The following is a 24979-nucleotide window of genomic DNA, read 5'->3' on the forward strand; positions in this document are numbered from 1 at the left end:
ACTCATTTCAGGTGGACAACACAGTGATTCGATAAATTGATACATTATGCTATGTATGGTGAAATATTTCATTAATCTATGCCAACAATTCTCGGGGAACTTTGTCACTCACATTACAGAAGCAAAAGGAAATATTCCTCTTGGAATCAGGTGTGGGGACTTCCCTCTAGTACACTATTACTACACACAGAGGCAGTGTGGTGTAATTAAGCATACAGCCCTTGGGGCCAGCCTGCTGGGACTCGGACCCCAGCTCTGCCACTTAGTAGCCATGAAAATTGTGTTTCTTTTTCCTCATCTATCAACTAGAGATAATAACAACACCTGTTCTTGTGGGGGTACTGTGAAAATCACTTGGGTGACACTCGTGAAGACACCGTTGCAGAATTTAATTTTGAGCCAAAGCTCCAAGGAAGTCAGTAGGAAGAGAGTAAGAATGGTTGCCTCTTGCAACTAAGAAGAGAATTTTTAGCCTGAAGCTTGATATTATGGGCCAAAAGAATACAAGCAATAGACTTCTGATCAGTCAGTTTCTCCTGAAACTGGAAAAACAAAAACATCCAAGAATGATGGTGAAAGCATTAAGATTAAGACAGCTGCAGCAGCCCAATGACAGAAGTTTCAGTAAAATAAAAATTTCTTAGAGTTCAGCCCAGGAACTGTGATGCTATTCATTTCCAAAACACAAATAATAATTTGAAAATACTTTGGATTCTTATACACCATTTATTTTATACCTAATAAAGTGAAATAGGGTAATAAAATACCCACTATAAAATCTGTTTTTCTAAAATGTCAGCCTTAGTCTTTGCTAATGAGGCTGTAATTTTGTCACATTTGCCTTTTATATGCAACATCACTTGGGGTAAATAAGGACATAGAAAAAATAATTCTGAGCACATCGAGAAATAGATTTAGACATGCAAATGTCTCTATGTTCCTTCATTATCATTTCTCTCTTTCTCTCCCTCTTTTCCTCCCTTTATCTCACTCTCCCTCCCTCATTTTGCTTTTTTTTTTTTTTTAATTCATTTGTTTAAGGTCTGGACAATATTAAAATCTGAAGATTAGTGAGTGGTTAGACTTTTTATTATCTTTTTAGTCTTTTAAAGCGTATCCATTGAGGACTTACAAATGAAGCTCTCATGCTTTAATTACACATGACATCATGTATTTCAATTAATTTATTAATTATACCTATGTCTATACAAGGAAATTTGAGTTTCTTATTGGAGACATTGCAAGCATTTGCATGATTCAAGTTGAAACCATCTTGTGAGCTTATTCTTTGATTTTAAAATTGTAGACTTGATTTTAAAATGTAGACTTGCCTGTAACATGAACAAAGGGAAAATGAAGACTGATAGGGGAACTAATGAAATAAAGAGAGTCCAAGAAATAGGTTGTTTTATGATAGGCTCTGATTTGTAAGGACAGCTCAGAGCAGATATTCCTAAGGAGAATCATTCCATGTCTCTAGAAGTCATTTGAAGAACAGTTTGCTTAAACTTATCATAATTTACTCCACAGTTAATATGTTAAAATTTAATATTTTTATAAGGGAAAAGTGTTTAATGACCAGGTGGTTTCCTAACACATGATTACCTGAAGTTAACCCTCCAATTACAACTGTTAGGTGATGCCTGTTTATGGGCAGAGTATCATTAGGTGTTACATCTTCTCTCTCCTCCCCTTCCCATCCAGTCCTGTAGTCTATTTCTTGAACAAGGCAATGAATCCATCTCCTTTCCTCCAATTCCAGATGTTTGAGGATCTCTGAGGCTGTAGAAACCACCCTTTTCTCATAAGACCAACTGAACTCTATGCCATTGAAATCTGAAACATGATTTCTCTTCCTAAACTCACTACCTCCAATCAACTAGTCATAATTTTGATTTCATTATGTTTGTTCTAGTAACTCAGGCATGTTTTTCTTGTATCAAAGTCTTTTCTTAAGTATAATTGACCTGCCTCACCTCCATATCTCTTGTGTTATGAGCACTGCTATTATTTCCTAGGTTATCCACCATAGAACCCGTTTCCTAAATGGCTGTTAAAAAAACCATCTTTGGGGTTGAGGTGATGGCAGGGAGCAGATAATTTGATGCATGACACGGAGTCCAATTTTGGTACAGCATACCAGGTGTTCCATAATTAACATTTGTTCGTTTAAATGTCCCTGGATGCCGTCCAAACTGTTCTCTCCAATTGTTAAAGTGCTACAAAAATAAATTAATGGTTTGGTGCTAAACAAAAATTTTTTAAACAGTTGGCAAAAACATTATTCCCAAATATATGCATTGAGTTCATATGTTAGGAACTGGGATTGTTTGTTACCTAACAGTTCTATGTCTGTGTGTCTGAAGGCTCAACCCTTCTGCAGTTTGAAGTAATAGAAAAGACTCCCGGCACAAAATGGGGACAGGGGTATGTTGTGACTCATAGTACTGTGGCAGATTCTCACAAAGTCACAAGGACAACTTGACCCTCCCCTGCCAGGCCCCTTCTGCTGCCATGCTACTCTCCAGGCTCACAGTTGGCTGTTCTGCACCTCAGAGAATGGACCTGAGCTAACCTAGCTACCATGGAAAAATGGGGTCAAGTTCCTCAAAAGTCTAGAAATGGAGAAATCACTGTTTTTATGTCACTTACAACTAAGTTTTCAAAAATCCACTGTTGCAGCTACTTACGTGTACAACACCTTGAGTAGAATCACTGGTAAAACAAACAAACTGCTCAGAATAGGCAGTTCCAAGTTTATACACTGGGGGTCAAGGCTCAGGATAAATTTTATGATATGTTTTTCACCCATATTATGGGTTACATGGACTTTAGTGGGCTGGGCTGGAAACCCATCTCCCATTAAAATAGTTCCCTTAGGGATGAGGTCTTCAGTGCTCAAGGGGGTGAGAACAGAGCAATTGTCTCCCCACGGTTAAGGTAAGAAGTACCACCACAAGTTTGCAAAAGGGCATCACAGCAGCTCAGGACCCAGTCCCAGTCCTAGAGACTCTGGGAGAGATCCAGTTCAGGTCCCCCATGGGCTAGTACTGAGTCAAGCCCCATGTTGATCAGGGGGATGTTTCCCATTCCAAGATCCTGAAATGTTTGTACCTCAACAGAAGCCAGGGTTACATTAATTTCTGTTTAGCTTCCTCTCCAGTCCCAGCAACCCCCATCCTGCAGCTGGAGGAGTGTTGTACCCACAACAACAGCGCCACGCTGTCCTGGAAACAGCCACCTCTGTCCACGGTGCCTGCTGAAGGCTACATTCTGGAGCTGGATGATGGCAATGGTGGTCAGTTCCGGGTAAGTAGAGCATCTGCTACTTGTTAACCAAAGCCAGGGACCACCTCAGAGGACCCATTGTGGGGTCTCAGGCCAAGCTTCCCCACCTCTCCTGAGACCAGACCATCCTGGCAGGGTCTGCCGGCCCTTCAACGGAGACCTGCATTCACCTTGAACCATCAAAGATGGACAAAGGAGTCTCTGAAGAGAAACTGCCCTCCCCTTCTGAAGAGAAAGCCCTTGTAGGCAACAAGCTCTGGAGTCCAACTGCTTGCTCTCGGATCTGGACTCCACCATTTAGCCGTGGGATTGTGCCCACTTCTCGCTTCTTTGAGCCTTCATGAACTCACTTGTAAAATGGGAGGTGATAATATTAACACATACCTCACGTATTGTGGTTAAGAGTCTGTTAGATAATCCATCATATAAAATTCTTAGCATGGCAGGATCCCAGACCCCAATCTGCTTAGTATCCCACCAGAGAGTTATCATTTTAAGGCTGTACTCTGAATACAAATTATTTTTACTCATTACATCAGCATAGTGTTGCAGAAGCATACAGCTAAATAGCACATGCCTAACCTATGCTAAAGATGCATTATGTTACGATTTATTTTAAGCCTTTGAAATGTCATTCTTCCTCCCGCCCCTGTTTCCTCCCCCTTCCCTCTGCACCATGATAAAACCTATACTTCTGTGCCTTTGAGTATAATCTTGGTGACAGTTCCTCAAGTTACCAGTGGAGTTACAGACAGAACACCGAGAACACCCTCATGTTTTCAAACCAATTTTGACAAATCACACTGACGGATAGAGAGCTTGGTAGGTATATTATGTGGGTAAATGCCAAGTTAATAATAATAAGCATAACATAAACTATAAGCACCCAATTTTAATTTTTTAAGCCCTAACTGCTAGTAATTACCACTCATTAAGGTGCCAAGCCCACGCTAAATATAAGGCACTACATTTGTCAGTTTGCACACATGACCTCCTTACCGGATCGTCTTAACAGCCTCATGAACTGGGTATTATTGTTCCCATTTTACAGATGTCAAAACTGAGACTTGAAAAGGCCAATTAGGGGCACCTTGGTGGCTCAGTTGATTGAGTGTCCAGCTCTTGGTTTTGGCTCAGGTCATAATCTCAGGGTCCTGAGATCAACCCTGTGTCAGGCCCCATGCTCATTAGGGAGTTTGCTTGAGATTCTCTCTCTCCCTCTCCCTCCACTCCTCCCCTTCCCCTACTCACACTCACGCATGCTCTCTCTCTCTTTCTCAAACAATAAGTAATAAAATCTTAAATAAGTAAATAAGGTCAATTAAATGGCTTAGTATCTCACAGAACTTGAATCCAGATCAGGCTGCCACCAAAATGCTTGCTCCTGACCACTGAGCGACACTGCCTCCCTCACCCCTCACAAGGGTTGGCATTAAATTGTGGCCTGTTCTTTGTTGACCCTCAGGAAGTGTATGTTGGGAAGGAGACGATGTGCACCGTGGATGGTCTTCACTTTAACAGCACATACAACGCTCGCATCAAGGCCTTCAACAAAACAGGAGTCAGCCAGTACAGCAAGACCCTGGTCCTCCAAACGTCTGAGGGTAAGGCCCTTCAGCAGTATCCCTCAGAGCGAGAACTGCGAGGCATCTAAAGTGGCTGGCAAGCCCGGAGGTAACCCCACCACTGCCCACATTCTGAAGTGTTTCCATGACTTGCTCTGCATTCTGGCACAAAGCCGCTGTTCCTCTCCTGCCGTTAGAGAGCCCATGGTATGTGGATGTGATCAAACCAAAGAGTCCACAGCGGCAGTTCAAATGGCCTGGGGCGTCGGCTTCCTTTGATAACACTCTAAATAAGCTGCAGTTGAAGAAGCTGAAAAAATGAAGGCCTGAATGTCCCCCCGGTGTGTGAAACAAATGTATCTAGGTTCTAGGGCAGGCTCCCATTCTCCATGACACACGTCACTTGCCAATTTTATCCAGATGATTCTAAATTGCTTTGTAGTCCTTACCTGTTTCTGAGGGTGGGGCCGAGGTTCTTTCCAGCTGTGGATATGTGTGACTGAACATGTTTCCAATGGGTGTGGGATGCTAGAGCTGTTCAGAGAGGGCCTGTCGGCCAGCGCGGACCGCCTTCCATCTCACGCCCAAAGCCGAGGCCGGCGGCACCAGGACTGAGGCTTCCTGTGGGCACCAAACAGGAAATGACCAGCAGCTCCGCATTACCTCGCCATTTTCACCTTTGCCCATCCCTCTAGGCTGGGTTAGGCCATCCAGGGCCACTCTACAATGTCATGCCCCAGAGAACTTTGGCTTCTTGGCCATATTGTAAATATGTTGGTCATCAGAGTCAAGCCATTCCTCTCGGAAGAGGGGCTTGCTTGTGTTTGATGACCAGGTATAACCTCTGAGGCTTTTAACATTTTCATTCTAAAAGCAATCACAGCACATGAAATTAAACCTGTGAAGAGGTATTTGTGGTCAGTGCCAAAGCATTTTCAGACCTTCTGGGTGTCATTTTAATCACAAAAGTCACCCCCGCTGACATTCCCCATAACCTCCCTCTGCAGAACTAATTGTGTTGATTTTGTTCAAATTCAAGATGTTAGCTCAAAGAACTGTGGTGGTGTTTTTTTCCCACTTCCCACAAACCTTGGCATGCGCCAATCACACTTAAAATGGTTCACATGGTTAAAAACAAGCACAACTTCAAATCCCACAGCAAGGTTGACAGGCCCCTAGCCGTAAAGACTGGGCCTGGGGAGCAGTGGTAAGTCTGTGAGGGTTGCTCTTCAAGGAGAAGGATTCGCTGAAGGAAACATGCCCGCACGGCCCATTCCCATCGGGTTCTAGGGATGGGATAGCTACAGCCCCCCGAATGACCATTTTAGCAACTTCTCTCTGGGATGACCTCTCTGCTTGAGAGCAGTTGTCTCTTTCCCCAAGTACCCTGCTAAATGCTAAAGCCCTCCAAGAGTTGCCTACATGCAATGCAGAAGGCCCTTCGTGATGATGGCCTCGTTTCCCACGTGCGTACAAGGCGGTTTGATTGAAGAGTGAAGTGCATGTCATCAGAGCAGGGAGACAGTTTGCAGCAATGTTGCTAATATGTATCATGAGACCTACTACTTCTATTCATAATACATCATGGAAATCATATTCTTCCGCTAAAATCAGTTACTAGCATAGCAGCTTGAGCATTCATGTTTCTCTTTTCATCCTGCAGGAGGATGTAGTTTCTCAGTTTCTCTTACTGTTCATAAGATTATGGTGTCTAATAAATTACAGGATTGGAACTGCGATCCCTCGTACCACAGTCACAGAACTGGGGGTCATTTTCTAAACGAAACTAACGGAACAAGTCCTCTTCCAACAAAGAAACTGTACTGTAGAAATTAATTTCCTCCATGAATTTTATATATTGTGTACAAAATATAAGGTATGTATCTAAATACAAAGAAAACCTTATCATCGTGTAGATATATCAGTATTCTCTGTTACTGCACAGAAGTGATTTTCTCATGATGAAATAAAGTTCACACACATACTTTCTCCATAACTTTGGTTTGTTCTATTTGTTTCTCCCTCATTCTAACTCATTCACATGGTGAGACAAGGTTTAGAAAGCAAAAAAAAATAATAATGATAGCTAATTTAAAAAAGATTTGATTAAAAAGATCAAAAAGATTTGTAACAATAGAGAAAGCCTATAGAATTAAAGAACTATGTATATATTTTTTGTTTTGTTTTGTTTTTAGAAATCAGTGAGAAAAATGCCATTGACAGGGTTCAATATATTAACTGAACTTATATTGTACTCTATTAATCTTCCTTCCTACAGTTCCTGGAAAGGTTTGCTTTGGAAGTTTATTTTCTTTGCTGCTCTTGGGAATGGCGTGGCGGTTTGTTTCGGCTTTCTACTGTAACAAGATGTTTTGCGGTCTTCTTAGCAACAGCTAAGCCTTTCCCCAAGTTCAAAACAAAAGTCTGTATTACAGAAGGGTCCAATTCATATATGATAGCAAGTCTCATTTGTATGTACCTGCATTTAGTCCAAGGTTTAAACCACTTGTCACTTATATTCTTTGAATGATCATAAAACCATCTGCTGACTTACAGGTAACATTATGCAGGGGAGATCAGAGGTCTACGTTTTTATAAATGCTGATCATTTTCTCCAGAAGCAGTTCTGCTTATTTATCTATTTATTGGGCCGTGCTTGGTAAAGGCTCAGTGTGTGCTACACTGTGGGTGTAGACGGATGAGGAGGTGTCCTGCTTGTATGAGCTCACAGTCTAGGAAGAGAGACAGGCCTTAAAAGACACGTGACTAGTTACATACTTGCAAGTTATTATTATCACTGAGAAGGAAGGAAAGGGGACTAGCAGGAAGACATAATTCGTATCTGGGAATCAGTCAGGAAAACAATGAAAAATAATTTAATTCAATGGAAATTATAAAGAAAGTGTTATTAAAAGGGAAAAGGAAAGGAAAATGCATCATTGGGTGAGTTCAAGTGTGATTTGTTCCCTGAAAGCAGAGTTCTCGGAGTGCACCTAAGACAGCCACGCACATAAAGCCAGCTGCAGATCTCAACCCAATTACCCTGACTTAAGAAGAAATAGAACTGTCAGCAATTAAGAATCTTGATGAAATTTTAAAATGAGGCCCACGAACCCAGCTGTAAATATTTTTTAAGTAATCCACTTAATAGCCATCATGGCTGTGTCCTTTTGTCAATGGTCTTTGAAACCATTGGCAAAAGAATACCTGTTATGTAACAAGGCCGTCTTCCCACATAGTTCTGGGGCTTATTCTTTCTGGGAGACTCTACTCCTGAAAGAGATTTTTTTTTTTTTTAGATGAGGTTGAAAACAGAATCGGTAATTTTCCCATTTATTTTTCCCTATTTTCCTTCTGCCTATCTAAACAGACTAACCTTTTTCTTTTTCTTTAATCTGGAAAGAAAATAAAATAGACCACAGGTAACATTCCTGGGGTTCAAATAACTCAAGACTATTAGCTGACTGAAAAGAGAGGGTTTCTCTCTGACCCCCTTTCAGTGGGGAGAATTGCCAGGGAATGGCTTCACTCAGACTTAGTGGAGGAGGGAATCTTTTAGGGGAGTGAGAACAGGAAGGGTGTCACCCTTGAGTCTGTCAATACTCTCTCACACAAATCTTGGTATGTTCCTTGGACAAATTCTTAGAGTTGGAATTACAGACCAAGGAGCATGAAGACTTTTGAGGCCCTTGATCTGTGTTTCTCAGTTGCTTTCCAGATAGATTTTACACCAGAAATGTTTGAACCGTTCCATTTTTAAAAATCACCTCAATTCTGCTATTAGTTTAATTTTGCCTAAGAAGCAGCCCCCTAAAAGTGGAAGTGTACCTAAAACAGGACTTTTTAAATTTATGTTTTCATAGAAATAATATTCTGATTGTTTAACACCCAAGAACACCTGAAGTAAGTTGCAACATATTGCAAAGAAAGTGAATATGATCCAAAAAGGAGGGAAGACTTCCCAGAGTATAGAGAGACAGACAGACAGAAATCCCAACACAAGGAATAACTGTATACAAGGCAAAAGCTTCAAAATCTGCCTTGAGCTATGATAACAAAATCTCATTCATTCAAAAAACATTAATGGAGCATCTCAGTTGTGTCAGGCACTGTGCTGGGCCCAGGATCACAAAGATGCATGAGGCATGGCCCCTGCCACCAGAGCTCATGGGCTTCATTCTTCCTTCTCCCTGAACTCCATGGCATCTGACTCAGAACGCCTAAAAACTATGCTACCTCACCTCTCTAGAGCTAAGGTATCCACCCGGCAATCTAGATAGTCATCTTACAATCAGGAAGTGACAATAACCTCTGATTGGTCAAATAAAAGAAGAAAAAAAGTCAAAGTTAGGTGTAGACACTCCTGTGCTATCCTTACAGCAGGGCCCCGATCTCCTCGGTTCTTGCTATTCTTACTTTATGCACGAGTCCACTGAGCTCATGACCCACTCGGGAAGACCACAGCAGTCTAGGAACATCACATTAGAAGAGAGAAGAGGGACTAGTGAGGAGGGAAGGTAACTGGAAAAACCGAGAACGACCCCTCCCCGCCCCAAAAAAGTCAAAAGACAGCATTCTGTGGCTTGTGTTCTTATTAAGAAAGTTAGAAAGTATATTATGAATTGTAAAAATATTTCCATTTAACGTTTAAAAGTCAGTATATTCCCTGGAACCCTTGGTAATGGATATTAGGTATATCTCAGAAGGCTTTATAGAATCACAATACAAAATACCGTGAGAAAACTATTGCAATAAACTCTATCTCATTTTGTGTCAATCTTCTAAGAACTTTCTTCACTGCCCACTAAAAGAGTCCATAAAAAAGTGACAGCCAGCAAGTATTTTTAAGGATACTGAAATCCAGTAGAAGAACTATATAAAAAAAAATCCATTCTGTGTTTCACTATAAGATCCTAAGGGAAAATTAGGAGTTTTTTCTATTCACCCTAAAACAGCTATAAAGACTCTAGACTACACCTCTGTGCCCACAAATGCAAACCCCTCTCCTGTTCAAATATCGCAATATTCCAGATTTACCCTGTGTATTAATTTCCTATTGCTGCTGTAACAAATTACTACAAACTCAGTAGCTTAAAATAATGCAAATTTTTTACCTTATAGTTCTTTAGTTCAGACTCCTAGATGGATTTCACTAGGCAAACAGTGTGGTGTTGATGGGGCTGCATTCCTTCAGTTAGTTCTAGAGGAGAATCTGTTCTCTTTCCTTCTCCAGCTTCTAAAAGCCACCTGTGTTCCTTGGCTCACAGCCCCTTCCTCCATCTGCAATGCTAGAAGTGTAGCAGCTTCCAATCTCTTTCTGACTCTGCACCTCCTGTTTCCCTTTTATAAGGACCCTTGTGATCACCTTGGAGCCATCTGGATAATCTCTCCATCTCAAAATCCTTACCCTAATTACATTTGCAAAGTACCTTTTGTCATGTAAGGTAAGAGATTGCAAGGATTATATGACATGGACATTTTTGGACAAGCCATTATTCCACCTCCCACACTCCAGGAGGAAGTATTATAATTATTACCTCATCCTCCATATGGGAAGACTGAGCCTTTGAGAGGTTAAGTGACATGTCAGACCCTGGCCTTCCAGCCTGCACAGCCCAGCACAGTGCACTTCAGTGCTGACATTAGAAGAGCGCTATTTGCACTCAACTAAAAGGAAGGAAATAGGGAAATCTATCTTAAGTCTGTTTGCTAAGTGTGTGAAAACATCTTGTCCAAATGAAGCAGCATTATGTAGCTGCCTCATGTGAGCATCCAGAAATCCCAGCAAGAAATGGACTCTAACACTTTCCAAGAGTCATGTTAGAATTTGGGTGAAAAAAATAACATTCTTCCTTTAAGAAGGAGGTGAGAAGAGGCTGTCCTTTCCAGGATCAAATCCAAACTCCCACTCAGGTCCTGTCCTTTTCTTCTGTCTGTGCATCTCCACTTTCTCACCCACCCACCCTCCCTTCCCAGGATAAGTGTTCATGTAGAGAGGCCCTTCTCCCCTGCTGGGATCAGAAATTGCTTTTGGCTGGCAGTGACAGGTGGCTGCTTGGGAAAGAAAAGGAATGTTGGAGCCAGATCTGTAAGGTCCTTAAAAGACCCTACCAAATGAGGTCTGGGTCTTGAAGCTCTGCTCTGGTTGAAACCACAGAGCCATTTATTGGCAAAAGCTCTCAGCCCTCCAGATCTCAACAATGAGGAAACTAGAGAGAAGGTAAACAGTGATAAATATAGAATCAGGCTTTAGACAAGATGCTCTCAAGCATCTTCTTAGTTGAACGTCCACAGGAATCCTCTCCCTAACACTTTTCAGGATTGTCTTCTCTAATGACAATAAACGGGTTAGAATTCTTGAAATTATGTCTTAGAAGTTGCTTTCTAAAAGGGGGCATAGAAGATGTTCATAAAATGAAAATGCCTATTTTCCCCTATTAGACTATTACTGGCATATTACCCCTTCCAATGTGATAGCTCCTTCTCCCACACATTGAAAGAAATAACCAAAAGAATATTCCGTGGTATAAGCAGAATATGGCCCCAGAATAGCCCCAGATGCATCTATCCAAAATCTCTTAGCAGATATTTTATAGTGATTTTGGAGAAATGTAAGTACTGTATTCTTAAACCCTGGTGTACTAAACCTGCCCCACCCCCAGGGAAGTTGTAACCTTGGGGTGGGGAAGACGATCCTTTGCCTTGCAATCCCTAACCACCCCAGTCCATAGAACTGCTCCATTTAGAGAAGAAAGATTCACCCTCACTCGATATGGTACAGTATTGAAAGAATGATATTGGGTTCATATGCACAAATCTTGGTCACCCCGAGACCATTGGAATGTGTCCATGGCCCATGGCCTAAAGTTTACCTTTTGTACATTTCCAAGGCACAAAAGAGAAGCAATGGCCTTGTCACTCCCAAAATTTTATCCCCCTGGAATTGATCCTGCCTGGGTCCCTATCCTGTCCTATCACAGCGGGCAGTGTGACTTGGGATGTGTCCCTTAACCTCTCTGGATTTCAAAAGTTTTTGTTTTGTTGTTGTGCTTGGGGAGGGGAGTGTTGGGAGGGGTTTCTTGGTTTGGAGGGGGATTTGTTTTGTTTTTGTCTCTAAAACTATGGACTTAGAACATATAACCTCCAAGTTCTTTATAATTTGTACCTCTGGCTTTCTTGTATGGTTTATTTCTTCAAAACTACTGCTGAAATCTGTCAACTGCTTATGAAAATGTGATGAACAGGCATAGACACCTCCTGCCTCCTGCAAGGATCTTAATAGGTCTTAAAGATCTGCCTGTGATACTGAGAATTCAACACTAATAGAAAACAGTTGATAAAGGATCATATAGGGGAGAGTATATTGTCCACCAGAGATCATCTTTCCTATGCCTCTGCTTTATTTTTCCCGGTTCAGAACCTCAGAGCTCCCAAAACATTAGTTAGAAGAATGTGCATTTCCAAAACAAAATCCTCAAGGTAGGTAAATCATACCTGAACAAATTTGGGTAGGTTTTACAAAATCCAAATTGAGAGGCATGCTAGTTTTCAGAGCCCAGAGAAGAGAAATACTCTGTTCCTTTTAATTTTGACAACATGCATGACATCCCAGGGAATTTCCTCAATTTTTCCATAGAACTAAATTGGATCCAGCCCCTATCTTTGGTTCTGGGCAATATGCTTTGCAGTTGACACTCTGGGGAGCAGATGAGTCCTTTGGAATCTGTTGTATCTATTTGAAATGCAGGAATTTTTAGTTCTTCTGATGGCAGTTACTTAGAAATAATGCTATGGTATTCCAAACTGGAGTGGAGGATTTGGTGACAGAGCATGCAGCTGTCCCAGGGGTGTTTAAGAGACTATTTCTTCTCTTAAAAGGAATCTTTTTCAAAACAAATTTGTTTCTTACTTCTCAACTGCAGTAAATGCCACACTGAAGAGAGCTTAAAATACCACGTTTCATTGTAACTCATGTACCAGTTGGACATAATTATACCTTGAGATGCTTATTAGATCATTTAAGGAGACTCAGCCTCCTTCATTCATTTGTCTCTTTAAAATCTTCCCCAAAAAAGCAAATTATTTTACAGCTGGTTTATAATTGAACTGAAACTCAACTTTACTGCTGCTTGTGCAGTTCTTACTGACATATCTTGTCTTACTGGGCTTTGAAATACAACTGTCTTGCTGGACCAGCACTCACGGGCTGCCTGAGATATGAAGCTGTACCCGACCAGACAAAGAGATAACCAAGAATTCTACCAGTCACAAAGAAAGCTGCATTAGCATACACTGTCAGAAGGAAGCCCTGTTGGTTTGTTTTTCCTCTTTGAATTCCAAAAATACCACCTCACAGACTGGTGAGGAATATTTCCAAAATATTCTACCACACTACAGAAATCTTTCATATTCAGTATATGTTGGAATCAGCCAAGAAATTCTGCCCCTAGAAGATTTTGTCTAAATTACTCTCTTTCTTGTGGTCAGCTCTCCTTCCAAGTTCATGTTTCCCCGCTGCTCAGTTTTAATACAATGTCTGGCACATGGTAAGTGTTTAATAAACGTTAACTAATAAACAAGTGAAAGAAGTATGTACCATTAGCCAAACAGGAGTATACCACCTAGACGTTCTTTTTTCACTTTGAACCCAAAGTCAGTAAATAATACGTGTGATGCCCAGCGGGTCTTCACTTTGATAATTCTTGATGGCTTTTTTTAAGCATAGGCCTCGACTCCAGAATCCAGCCAGTCCTAGGTGGGAAGGGAAAACAGTCTAGTCAAGGACAAGAGGAAAATGGTGGCCATTAACAGAGTTGATGGAAAGTATGTCTTGACATATTTCCATTATGAGGACTGTTCCCACCATGCAGTTACAGCTGTGTCTACAGTCACCATGCCAGTGTCCAGCCAGCATTTTACTGCTCTTCCCGTTGGTCTTCCCTGATCAGCTGCTTTTCCTCAACAAAACTATTCAGCAGACAGGATCACTGCATAACATCAAACAAGACATTTAGAATCTTTTAAAGTACAACTTGTCTTTCTCTAGTGATCTGTACATTAAAAATTAATAACAGTGATCCTGGATATTAGCTATGACCTGGAACATAGCTTTTGTATCATGTATTTGATGGGGGGAGGGGAGGGAATGTGGAGGTGTGAGAGATAAACCCCACTCCTATTTGTCTTGGCTAAGAACATTAATGGCTGAGAAGTCTTCTCTAGAAGACTCAATAGTCCAGATCTCCAGATCTCAATAGTGGTGCTTTCAAGAGGAGGTGACAAAGTGGGATGTATTCTTCCTGCATCCCATGGGTATAATATATTATACTCTTGGGTGGCTCTGTGTATGTTCATTAGTTAAATCACACAGCAATCACACATTGCTGTGTGATTTAACTAAACCAGGGAGTGGTAATACTATACCCAATATTGTCTTAGTGTCTTTGGTTCATGTTTTTGAATATGTCGAGTGGGGCAAGACAAGGAGACAAGGAGAGTTAAGATTTTAAATTCAGAGCATAGAAAAAGGGCAGGAAATAGATTCTTTTTAGCCCAGAAAAGGGAAGATTTAAAGGGGATTGGTGACTGCCATCCAATACTTGAAGAATAGTAGTCTTGGCCCCAGAGAGTAATGCTACATTTGATGAGTGGGGCTCTCAGAGAGGCATATCCAGACAAATACAAGCAATAACTATAACCTGTAGGGGACTGCCCAGAGGCTTTGAGTTCCTCAACACAGGATATTTCAAGGGGAAGTTTGATGATTGCTCCTCAGATGTTACCCAGGGTCTTCCTCTGCTGAGACTCCTGTAATCTAAGATAGTATCAAGTGACGTAGATGACTTACAGGCAACTGACCAAATATTTGCACTGTGTGCCCACTGGGAGGGCATAAAGAGACACTGCTTGTTTAGTGTGGCTGGGATCGGGTGGAAAAGAGTCTCCCTCTTGTAATTCATTCAGGAAGTTTTCATGAGGAGTTAAGAAAACTTTTTAGGAACTCATTAAAGAAAATGGGGTAAGAGCCCAGCTGAAGGGTATGGGAGGCCATAGGTGGGGGAAAAAAAAGAGGAAAATGGAGATGGTTGGATAAAGTGGGTATTAAATAAGCTTGCCTGAAAAGAGGGCATAATTCAAAATGAGAGGAGTCAAGGAATATTGGGTCATCAATAAATAATGGATCCACATAAAAGGCTAGAAAAACAATAACTATTTTAGTGTCAAGTTATTAATCCCATGAATAACCACAGCTACTCTTAGGCCCCGTCCCACAGAATGGTGCCATTACCAACTCGGTACTCAGAGTAGGAAAGGTGAGTATGTTTCATGATGGCTCAGATATGCTCCCCAGGGTCTGGATTCAGTATACATCTCTTCATTGGTTTTCAGATGATGACTTGGAGGTTCAATAAACTCTAGAATTCAATAAACTATGTACGTCCTTTCCCTTCATTTTTAAAGCAACAATTATTTTCAATATAATGAATTGATTGCTACCGCCTGGAAAAAATACACTTCCAAGCAAATTCTTGTTAATAAAAAATCTTTTAGGGGTGCCTGGGTGGCTCAGTGGGTTAAAGCCTCTGCCTTCAGCTCAGGTCATGGTCCCAGGGTCCTGGGATCAAGCCCCACATTGGGCTCTTTGCTCAGCAGGGAGCCTGCTTCCCCTCTCTCTCTCTACCTGCCTCTCTGCCTACTTATGATCTCTGTCTGTCAAATAAATAAATAAAATCTTTTAAAAATAAAATAAAATAAAAAATAATTTAAAAATCTTTTACTGACATAAATATGGCCTCCTCTCCCTAAATGAAGCCCACGTCAGTTTGTGATGCTCTGCTGGATTTCAATTTCCCCATTAAACTAAAAGATTAATTCCCCCTTGAGAGAATTATAATAGGAATCAATTCTGATTTACTATTTTTGAACAAAGAAATGGCCATATATGTCATGTCATCCAAATTATATGAAGTTTAGGTAGAAGAAACTTTGAATATATTATTATTGGGAATACCACACCTTAACTCCATGAGTAGCAGTTCCTTTTCTCTGAGATCTTTGTATAATTTTCTTTAAAAAAAAAAAAAATCCCCAAGGATAAGAGTAAAGCCTAAAGAGCTAACTTTAATATTGTAAATGCAGAAACTAAAATGGGGCTGACTCTCTGCAGTATTCAATTAAAACTAGCCAATGGCCTTTTTCGGAGCTTTTCAAATAGTATTATGTAACATACACACACTCCAGTGGCTTGAACATGCCCAAAATAGCATTTTGATAGGACAAGGATATGTTTAACAGCATGCTGACAGACTCAAACCAGACAAATATTCCCAGGAACATCCTCTGGCCACCAAGACAGAATTATTTTTTTCAGTGAAAAGATCATTCTTTAGTTTTGGACATAGAATATTACCATCATGCCATCTGTCTTTCTTAAAGTATTATTGTCACACTGTGTTCTAAGAAGGTCCTGACTGGTGAAACATCTACCTCTGACCAGACCACCCTACTGCCTAGAACCACCTATTGTTTGACAAAAGAGAAAGGAGTGATTTTAGTCATTTAGTGATGTTTACGCCAGACCCAAGTATCTGAAAATAAAGACATTTGTGCCATCCACACACCTCATCATGGCCCCACAGACTGTTATTATTAGAAAACCAAAGCTGCTCAAGTGGCATCCCTGGGGTCTGATCCTAATTCAGAAACAAAGGTAAGGCTCCTTCCCTGATTCCGTTTTCAGCCCTATCTTCCTCTCCTATCCAAAGAGCAAGTGTTGAGTGTATTAGGATAGAAAAATCATCTCGTCCATTCGGAAATGGAAAAATGTATATAGGAGAGAAAAGGGAAAAGTATGGAAAAAAGCAAAGAATTGGTTAAAAAAAAAAAAAAAAGATGATCATCTCCTAAATAGAAACTCTTTAAGAAGCTGTAAGTCATACAGGTAATAACTTCCAAGGTAGCCGAAGGGGTTGAAGTATCACTCTTGGTCCTCACTGGGTAAAATCTACCCTAAAGTTTCTAAATTCGACTCTAAAAAATTGAATGAAAAGGAAACCTTCTAAAATACCTTCTCTATCACTAAAAATTGGGGGAAATGAAAGCAACTGTCTGTGATGTTTGAGGTGTCCTCTGGTCTTGAGTCCTGGCCTGCTGAGAATTCCCTCCCAGCCTCAAGCCACTTTGGTTTTGTTAATGTCTTGTGGCACCTGCGGGAGGGATGAGGCTTTGTGCAAATGCATTGGTAAGGCAGGTCTTGGGGAACCGTGCTTGGGCAGGTAGCAGATTTCTGATCTCTAGTTTGCATTGATCTTACATCTAGACACCGATTCAGAAGAACAGACACTCCCTTTTCCAGTGCCTTCGGAAAGATTGCCGCTCCGTAGAATGAGTCCTTTCTCCTCCACCCTTAATCTACAACCCAGCTTTCCCGGGAGATCCTACTTTGATATCCGATCCTCACCCCACCAGCTGAGCTTGCATTCCTCTTTGCAGTCTCTCAATGCACCGGGTGAGCCGAGCTCGTCTGACCTTTCCCCTTGATTTCTCTGTGCCTCGATGGCATCTCCGAAATACTTGTTTTGTTCTTGCCATTCATGTGCATGGAGAGGGCAATGAGCTGATCTCTATGTCTGTGGCCTGCTTCTGGTATGAGGAGGGTTTGAATGCTGGAGCTGTGTGGCGTTCTTGTTTGTGTGGTGTAAGGCCCAATCATCTAGCTGTGGTCAATGTATAATGGCATTGGAAAGTGGCGAGTGAAGTTGTTCTTTTTGCACCAGCTAGTACCGCCATGGATGACCTGCTCTGTCATCACATGCAGTGACATAGCACGGCATAGGCGCTGGCTGAGTGGAGGCTGTGGCCTTAGTCTGGGAGTTGCAACCCCGCTGTATCCAGGAAACCAGCTGTGTCTGGGAGACTGGATCAGTGCATCCAGCCCGTAGTGGTCTGATTAAACATAGACTCAAGAGATCTTTATCGAAAAATAAAGTAAAAACACACCAACAGCAGACAGCATCCCACAAAGCAGCCAAAGCAGAGAGCAGAACATGAAAGTATTTTCTGCAAAAGCCTGGGCTTGCTGGTAGGACAGTCCCACTCATGGTGGATTTTTCCTAGCAATGCGGAGGGAACATCACTAGCCAAATTAGAAACCCTTAACTGGCCTAAGGCCCAGGGATCCAAGTCATGGCCAAAGCTGGCTTCCCCCAAGTTTCCCATAGCCAAGCAGGTTGGGAGAGGGCTTTAGATTGATTTCAGGGAAGCTAGACATGCATTATTGTGCAATCAACTCTGTCTAGCCAACAGAATCCTAAAACATCTATGATGCAGACCTATTTGATCTCTTCAGGACTATATTGTAATCGTGAATACACGTGATGCACATTTCACATTTCCAAAGGTTTCTTTTGTTTTTTATTTTATTCTTTTTGCTCATCCCACATCCCGGAATGAAGAAGGCCACAGCATGACAGTGCAAAAAGGATGCAGGGACTTCAAGCTCTCTTTAAAATGACATTTTTCTTTGTGCTTTTATGTTTCTTATTGTTTTTCTGTGCACTACTGGCTTTCAAACATGCTTTGTTATGGAACTCTTTTCACTTTGTGTCCAATGTACTAAAATACTGTTATAGTCTTTGTAATGTATATTGTCTCAAGAATAAAATGAAATGTGGGTCTGGGGATGCAAGATGGCTGTGTTTAACAGCATTGTTCTAGTTGTATCATTGACTCTTAAATGTATGGTGGTATGTTTTCAATAGTGTAACAAGATTTTGGAACACGTGTTTTGAAAAAGACTTGCAGAAGGCATGATTCATTTAAAATTTTTAAAGCCCTGTTCAGATTCTATAAATTCATTTCCAAAGTGGGATATGAGATTCAGCCTTAAAACTCCTTGTTTTCCAGTCCTCACTATGCTCTAACCTGTGAATAGGAATTTTAAAGTGATCATTGGTAGAAGCTAGGCATAAAATTCAGCCATGAGTTGGAAGAAAATGATTCTTTTGTATGTGAATTCATCCCAGAGTAAAATAAAGTAACCAAAAGTAAGGACATACTTTACAGTTTTGTTTTTGACTCAATCATTAGTCCTTTTTTTTTATAGTAAGTTGCTGTATTCCTTCTAAAATTCTTTTAATTCAGTGTATTATCCTTTGATTGTTTTAGAAGTTAGTGTATAAACCTTTCTGAGTTAAAAAAAATTAAATGATTCTCTCTAGGGGATACCCGAGTGCTCATCAAAAATACATTTGCCAGATCTGTTCCAACACCGCTTGAAACTAGAGGTCATACACCTTGGAATATTTTAAGACCACACTTCTTCCTCCACCCAGCTTCTCATGGGATCCAAATCTTGAGGAAGGAGGGTTGGGAAATTTCCACAGGTGATTCTAGTACCCACCCCCACTTAGGTGAGAAGAATCAATTTAGTAAAATGATCTAAGAAGATGTAGTCATTTGTTTCACTACATTTAGTTCATGCCATTATTAAAAATTATCAGATGTTTTATTAACATACAGGTTACATCCTAGGTTCAGTCCCATATATGTGTATCATTTAACTTAGGCCCAAGTCACAACAAACGCCTTCTAGTTACCACCAGAGTTAGAGGTGCATGAAGTAGTGTTAGAGAACAGAGTTTTTATCAAGATCCAGTAATATCTCCTCACTTCTCACATTTTTCTTCTTTATTTATTTTGCTTCCCTCTAGCCCCGAATATTTCCCCTTTCTAAACAGTAAGCCTTCCGTTTAGTACGGAAACTTTTGTGGAAAAGATTGAGCTTGGGGGCTGAGAAAAATTTAAGCTGCCTAGTTCAGAATCAACTGAAAGAGGATTTATTAAATGGGGGGGGGGTGTACTTTTCATTTGGAAAAGGGCCAGAGAAAAGCCTTTTTATACCCAGCAAAGTTAACTAATATAAAATGGGCTTTGGTTTTTCATGAATCAGGCCTCTGGTGACTCATTTCAGCTGGTGTTTTTTAAGTGTGTACAAATATTGTTTATCCTCCTGGTTGCTGCTTCATAGCTTTGATGTGTAGTATCTCTTTATAGGATGCAGCTTTGAGCCTCAGTCGGCACCTTACTCTCAGTTAGGCAAGTACACCTATATCGTGATTGTCATCTTTGACTTGTGTGGTTGGCATGCTCAATTTCCTCCACCAAATAAATGGCGGCAGCTTATTGTATGTCAATAAAATTGTCTGATTGTCATGAAAATCCCCCATTAGAACACTTCCCCTATACTTAGAAAAGTGTATTTTTAAATCTTATACCTAGCAGAGGATTGCATTCCCCCCCAGTTTTCTTATACATCAATGCAGAGCACTCTTTATGAGTGCTAATGTGGGTTAAGGTACAAATCAGACCGACAGTTGTAGTGTTAGTAGTGTTTGAAATCAAGCCCTTTTTTGGTATGAGTCTATCAAAAGAGACGTGTTTTCTTATCAATGTCAATTTTGCTTCCTGTTTCTCTCTCCCATGCCTTTCACTTGGAATGACAACAGTTGACATTAAAAAGCTGTTGGCAGGTATGGAATAACCTTATTCTGTTACAAATAGCAAAGACCAAAGTGCATGTGAGATGGCTCACAGGTTCAATAAATCAGCAATGACATCTCTCCAGAGTGTGTTATTGGTAGGCGGCATTTAGAACTTGGGTCAGAACGATGCGTGCAAAGATGTCATTCTCTCTTCACCTAATGTCCAAAATACCTACTGCTCCAGCAAAATAGTTTACATGTTAGTGTTAGGAGTAACATGCAAACTGTTATTTTTAAGGTACGAAAGAAGCGACCCGTCTCATGTCCAAAGTCACACTCATGAAAATTATTTCATGTTGCCGATAGCTTTGCAGCCTTTGAGCTTCCACTAGCGCTGAGGACGTTTTCAAAACGATTAGATGTCAGCACTTCTGCCGAAGGGACATTTCCTGGTTTCACTCAGTGTGTTTTATCCCTCCTCCATCTAGGACTGTAGATCCTAGCCTCCCCGCCTCAGGGTAACACAGGCATCTTAGCGTACCCTCTCCCTTTATGTCTCCGGTGTACTGTTGTCCCAGTCACCGGGTGAAGGGACTTGCACCTTCCAAAATCGATGCCACTTCACTCCCGGATCACCTGGTTGGGAGTGCAGTCTGAGTCAGGTAACCCCTGCTGAATCGGTCTTGTGTCCTCCGTCTGCTTCTGGGTGCAGAGAGTACCACCTCCCAGGATGTGGCCCCTGTCTGCTCACTCACAGCCCCCCGTGGCCCCGGACACCTCCTTCCTGCATGGCAGCATGAAAATGGGACACGACACTCCTCCCCCGTGCAGGGGCATGTTGCACTGCACAGAGCTCTTCGGGTCAGCCTCGGTAACCCCACTCCCTTCTCTTGTTCCCAGTGGCCTGGTTTGCTTTCGACCCTGGCTCGGCACACCCTGACATCATCTTCTCCAATGACAACCTGACAGTGACCTGCAGCAGCTATGATGACCGGGTGGTGCTGGGGAAGACCGGCTTCTCCAAGGGCGTCCACTACTGGGAGCTAACCGTGGATCGCTATGACAATCACCCTGACCCTGCCTTCGGTGTGGCTCGCATGGACGTGATGAAGGATGTGATGTTAGGGAAGGATGACAAAGCTTGGGCAATGTATGTGGACAATCACCGGAGCTGGTTCATGCACAACAACTCGCACACCAACAGGTACCCAGCAGCCCCCAGGCTGAGCCTTCTTCATGCTGGCTTCTGGTACAAAATGAGAGCCCAAGTTCAGAGTCCTATTAAATTGACAACATTCAGGCAGCCAGGCAGGTGGTCTCCAGTAAGTGACACAGGAGTTCTACTACTCTTAACTGAGTCCTTCTCAGGGGTTAATTGGTGGATTGATGGATTGATTGATTTTACGTTTTCATAATGCCAAAGATATGAGCCCTTTCCTAGGTCCTTCACCATGGCTGGTAACTAAGACTCCCCATGCATATCTATTCCAGGAAAATATCCTAGGATCATAAAATCCAGACCTACAACTTACCAGGAGAGCCTTTTAGTTTTTCTGAACCTTTGTCTCCAAATCCATCAAATTAGGCTAATTATATTTTTCCAGATGGGAGTGTTCTCCAGATTAAATGAGATATGTAAGAATGCCTCACATCAGAGGCAGCTGAAAACAGAAGCCATTGTTCTTCTTGTTAGGATTATTATCAATACCACTGCCCAGAATAGAAACCATGCATTAAACTTAAATCTTACGGATACCAGTTTAGATAGCTTTAGAATTTGTAGGACTCTCCTATTACCGTATAAATTCAGAACGCCCAGTTTTCTGGGGAAGGAGAATGTAGTCATCTCCTTAGGTTTGCCTCTAACACCAAAATATAGACAATTATCATTTAACCCAAACTCTATTTTTTTCCCTACACTTCCTTTATCATTTGGTTTGTGTAAGTAGAGAGATAGAGGAAAGCAAAGTCTGGCAGTAGTACCCTGGTGGATTCCACTGTCTCAGTTTTTTCTGGAAGGTCATCACTGCTCCTTCTCTAGTCAGTAGGATTCCTAGGACCTCCAATTCCCATTCTCTTGGACATTTTCTATACACACCCATCTGGGTGTCTATTATTTGCTCATAATCCCTTACAGCGAACACACATACCACTTCAGCCTGATATCAAATCCATCTGGGTGTCGATAAGTGGGCATCTTTGGTGACTTACATTTGGTGGAGTCCTCAGTCACTAGAGTCATCATACCATTCCCCCCTGTACCCACTTACTTTTCCCTTCTAGCTTCTTTATTTTGGAGTGAAGGAGTAAATAATAACACAAGGGTCACACTATGCCATTCTTAAAGTTGAACGTGTCTGCTTGCGTGCATACTGTGCTCTCATTGTTGAAGTTGTGAATTAACAAGATGCGATTTATAAACCTGTCCTTTGATGATTATGTACAGTCTGTATTGTACACGCTGGGGGGAAAGAACAACACTTAACCAGTTTCTGTGCTTTGCTGAGATGAGGATGAAGTTCAGTACTGGCAGACCTCAAAGATCAGGGTGTAAGGCAAATCTGACCATCCACGTTGATGACTTTTGTGAAAGCATCTGTTTAAACATTAGACATAATTTGCTTTAAAATGACATTTCAATGAAGGTTCTTTAAAATCATTCCTCCATTTTCCACAATATAATTGTTTCACTTTGCAGGGGAGAACCCTCTCCGATGTTGTCATTTTTTAGAGAGCCTTCTCAATTTAAACTCAACATGCCCAGAGCTAACATCTTTCTGGAATGAGTTTTTTCTGTTAAATCAGTAGCATACGGCCCCACATCCCATTTTTCATGCATATGCTTTCGATTCAGCTTAAGTGCTTCTTTATTTTGACTTTCAAATTAAGGCATTTTGGAGTTGATGTTTAATTCACACCATTTGTGCCAAGTGCACGACATCACTGCAGACGGAGCTCTGATAGCCCAAAGCCGGCTTTTTTCTCTTAGACTTGATCGATTTGTTTTCTGCTGAAGAGGCTCAGAGGTAGAGGCCCTCTGGGAATGAGTTCACTCTCAGCCACCGCAGAGCAGCATTGTTGAAACTATATTCTCTGCAGGGGGCGCTATCTCCCCCAAGGGAGAGAAACTTGGTGTGTGGGGAGGAGGGAGTTAAGCAAAAAATCTTACTATTTATTTACAAAGCACAGATATACACACAACACATAAACAAATACCCAGTGTATTTCTGGCATTAAAACAATATGTGAGGAAGGTAACGAGGGAAAAAAAAAATTTTAAAAACGCTCCTGGGGTGTGGGGAACAACATTTTTAAACAGGTTGAGAAATACTAGTTAGTACAAAAGGGTTTATATAGTTAGTACAAAGAGGGGAGCTTCTAGAATGATGACAAGTGAAACCCAGTTGTTTTCTTTTCCTCCAGAACGGAGGGAGGGATCACCAAGGGGGCCACAATCGGGGTCCTCCTCGACTTGAACAGGAAAACCTTGACCTTTTTTATCAACGACGAACAGCAGGGTCCCATAGCCTTCGAGAATGTGGAAGGCCTGTTCTTCCCGGCGGTCAGCCTGAACAGGAACGTGCAGGTAAGCGCCGTGCCCCCGCGCCTCCCAGCAGCTTCTGCCCGCTCTGCTTCAAAGGCTGCCCGCGGGTGGTACGTTAGCCCCTGAGAGAGGGAAGCCAACCGTGTAAGGCCCAGACCGAGACCCGGAGGAAAGGAGAGGGGAAAGGGATCAACGTTGACAACAGAGATGATTCCAGATCAGCATCAGCCCCTTCGTTAAGCTTGGACACAGTCTAATTCACAGCAAGTGGGCGATTGGAACTCAGTTCACGGTTTGCTCTTGACCGGCCCTGAGGCCTAGTTTCATCCCTAGTAGGAAAGAAACTCTTGAACCAGCTGGTTTGAAAACAGATGGAATGACTTATGCAAAGCTCCATGAGTGCCCGAGAGGTGAAGGTATGAGACGGAAGTATTAGCACCGTTATCAGAAATCCTGAGCATCTTCTCTCTGCACTGTTCCTCTGCTCGGTTAGGTGCCACGGGGATTAGAAAACAGTCCCTGCCTGCGGGTTACTTACTTACGATTTACTGCAAATGGCCAACAGGTTCTTCTCATACATGCATTCAGCAAATAACTCCTGAGTGCCTTTAATATGTCAGGCACTGTAATTACTAGAAGTATTGTTGTTTATCAGTGAGAACAAAACAAAAATCTTGCCCTCGTAGAGCTCACATCTGAGTTATGGGTAATAGAATAATAAGCACAATGACCATGTTAACGATATATGAGCTAGAAGACAGTAAGTGCAAGGGAGATGAGGCCAAGGGCAGGGCGAGGAGGGTTGGGGGTGGTAAGGAGGAAAGGCCAGCTGCCATCTCAGCCAGGGTGCTCACTGTGGGGTGGGCCTTATTACAGCCCCCACGTGAGCTGTGCCCTGGAGGGAGTGAGCTGTGTAGAGCTTCCCAGGCAGAGGGAACAACGGGCACAAAGTTCCTGAGGCATGAGGGGCCTCATGGGAGCAAGGCAGGGCCAAGGGGCCAGGGCTGGGGTGAAGATCAGAGTCATGGGGTGCTCTGTTGCTAGGCTGGGCTTTCCCTGCCCCTCTCAGCTGGAGCTCTCATTATCAGCTGCTGTAAGAT

General features: G+C 41.9%; 1 protein-coding gene across 9 annotated transcripts in view; it reads left to right on the forward strand.

Moving 5' to 3' along the window:
* The window catches only part of TRIM9 (tripartite motif containing 9), a 107910-nt gene that overhangs the window by 79888 nt on the left and 3043 nt on the right, over nt 1–24979 (forward strand). For 3 of the 9 annotated variants that reach the window (XM_032871132.1, XM_032871126.1, XM_032871128.1), the window contains exons 6-12: nt 3152–3309; nt 4754–4892; nt 17173–17361; nt 19908–19949; nt 20360–20383; nt 21236–21539; nt 23759–23921. In XM_032871132.1, the coding sequence (XP_032727023.1) occupies nt 3152–3309; nt 4754–4892; nt 17173–17361; nt 19908–19949; nt 20360–20383; nt 21236–21539; nt 23759–23921 (1019 nt within the window). Of the gene's footprint in view, nt 1–3151; nt 3310–4753; nt 7025–17172; nt 17362–19907; nt 19950–20359; nt 20384–21235; nt 21540–23758; nt 23922–24979 lie in introns of those variants that run through there. The other 6 variants (XM_032871133.1, XM_032871130.1, XM_032871129.1 and 3 more) reach the window with 4 other exon arrangements.

The sequence above is a fragment of the Lontra canadensis genome, unplaced genomic scaffold, assembly GCF_010015895.1.
Source record: "Lontra canadensis isolate GAN:19392208 unplaced genomic scaffold, GSC_riverotter_1.0 scaffold42, whole genome shotgun sequence".
Taxonomy (NCBI): domain Eukaryota; kingdom Metazoa; phylum Chordata; class Mammalia; order Carnivora; family Mustelidae; genus Lontra; species Lontra canadensis.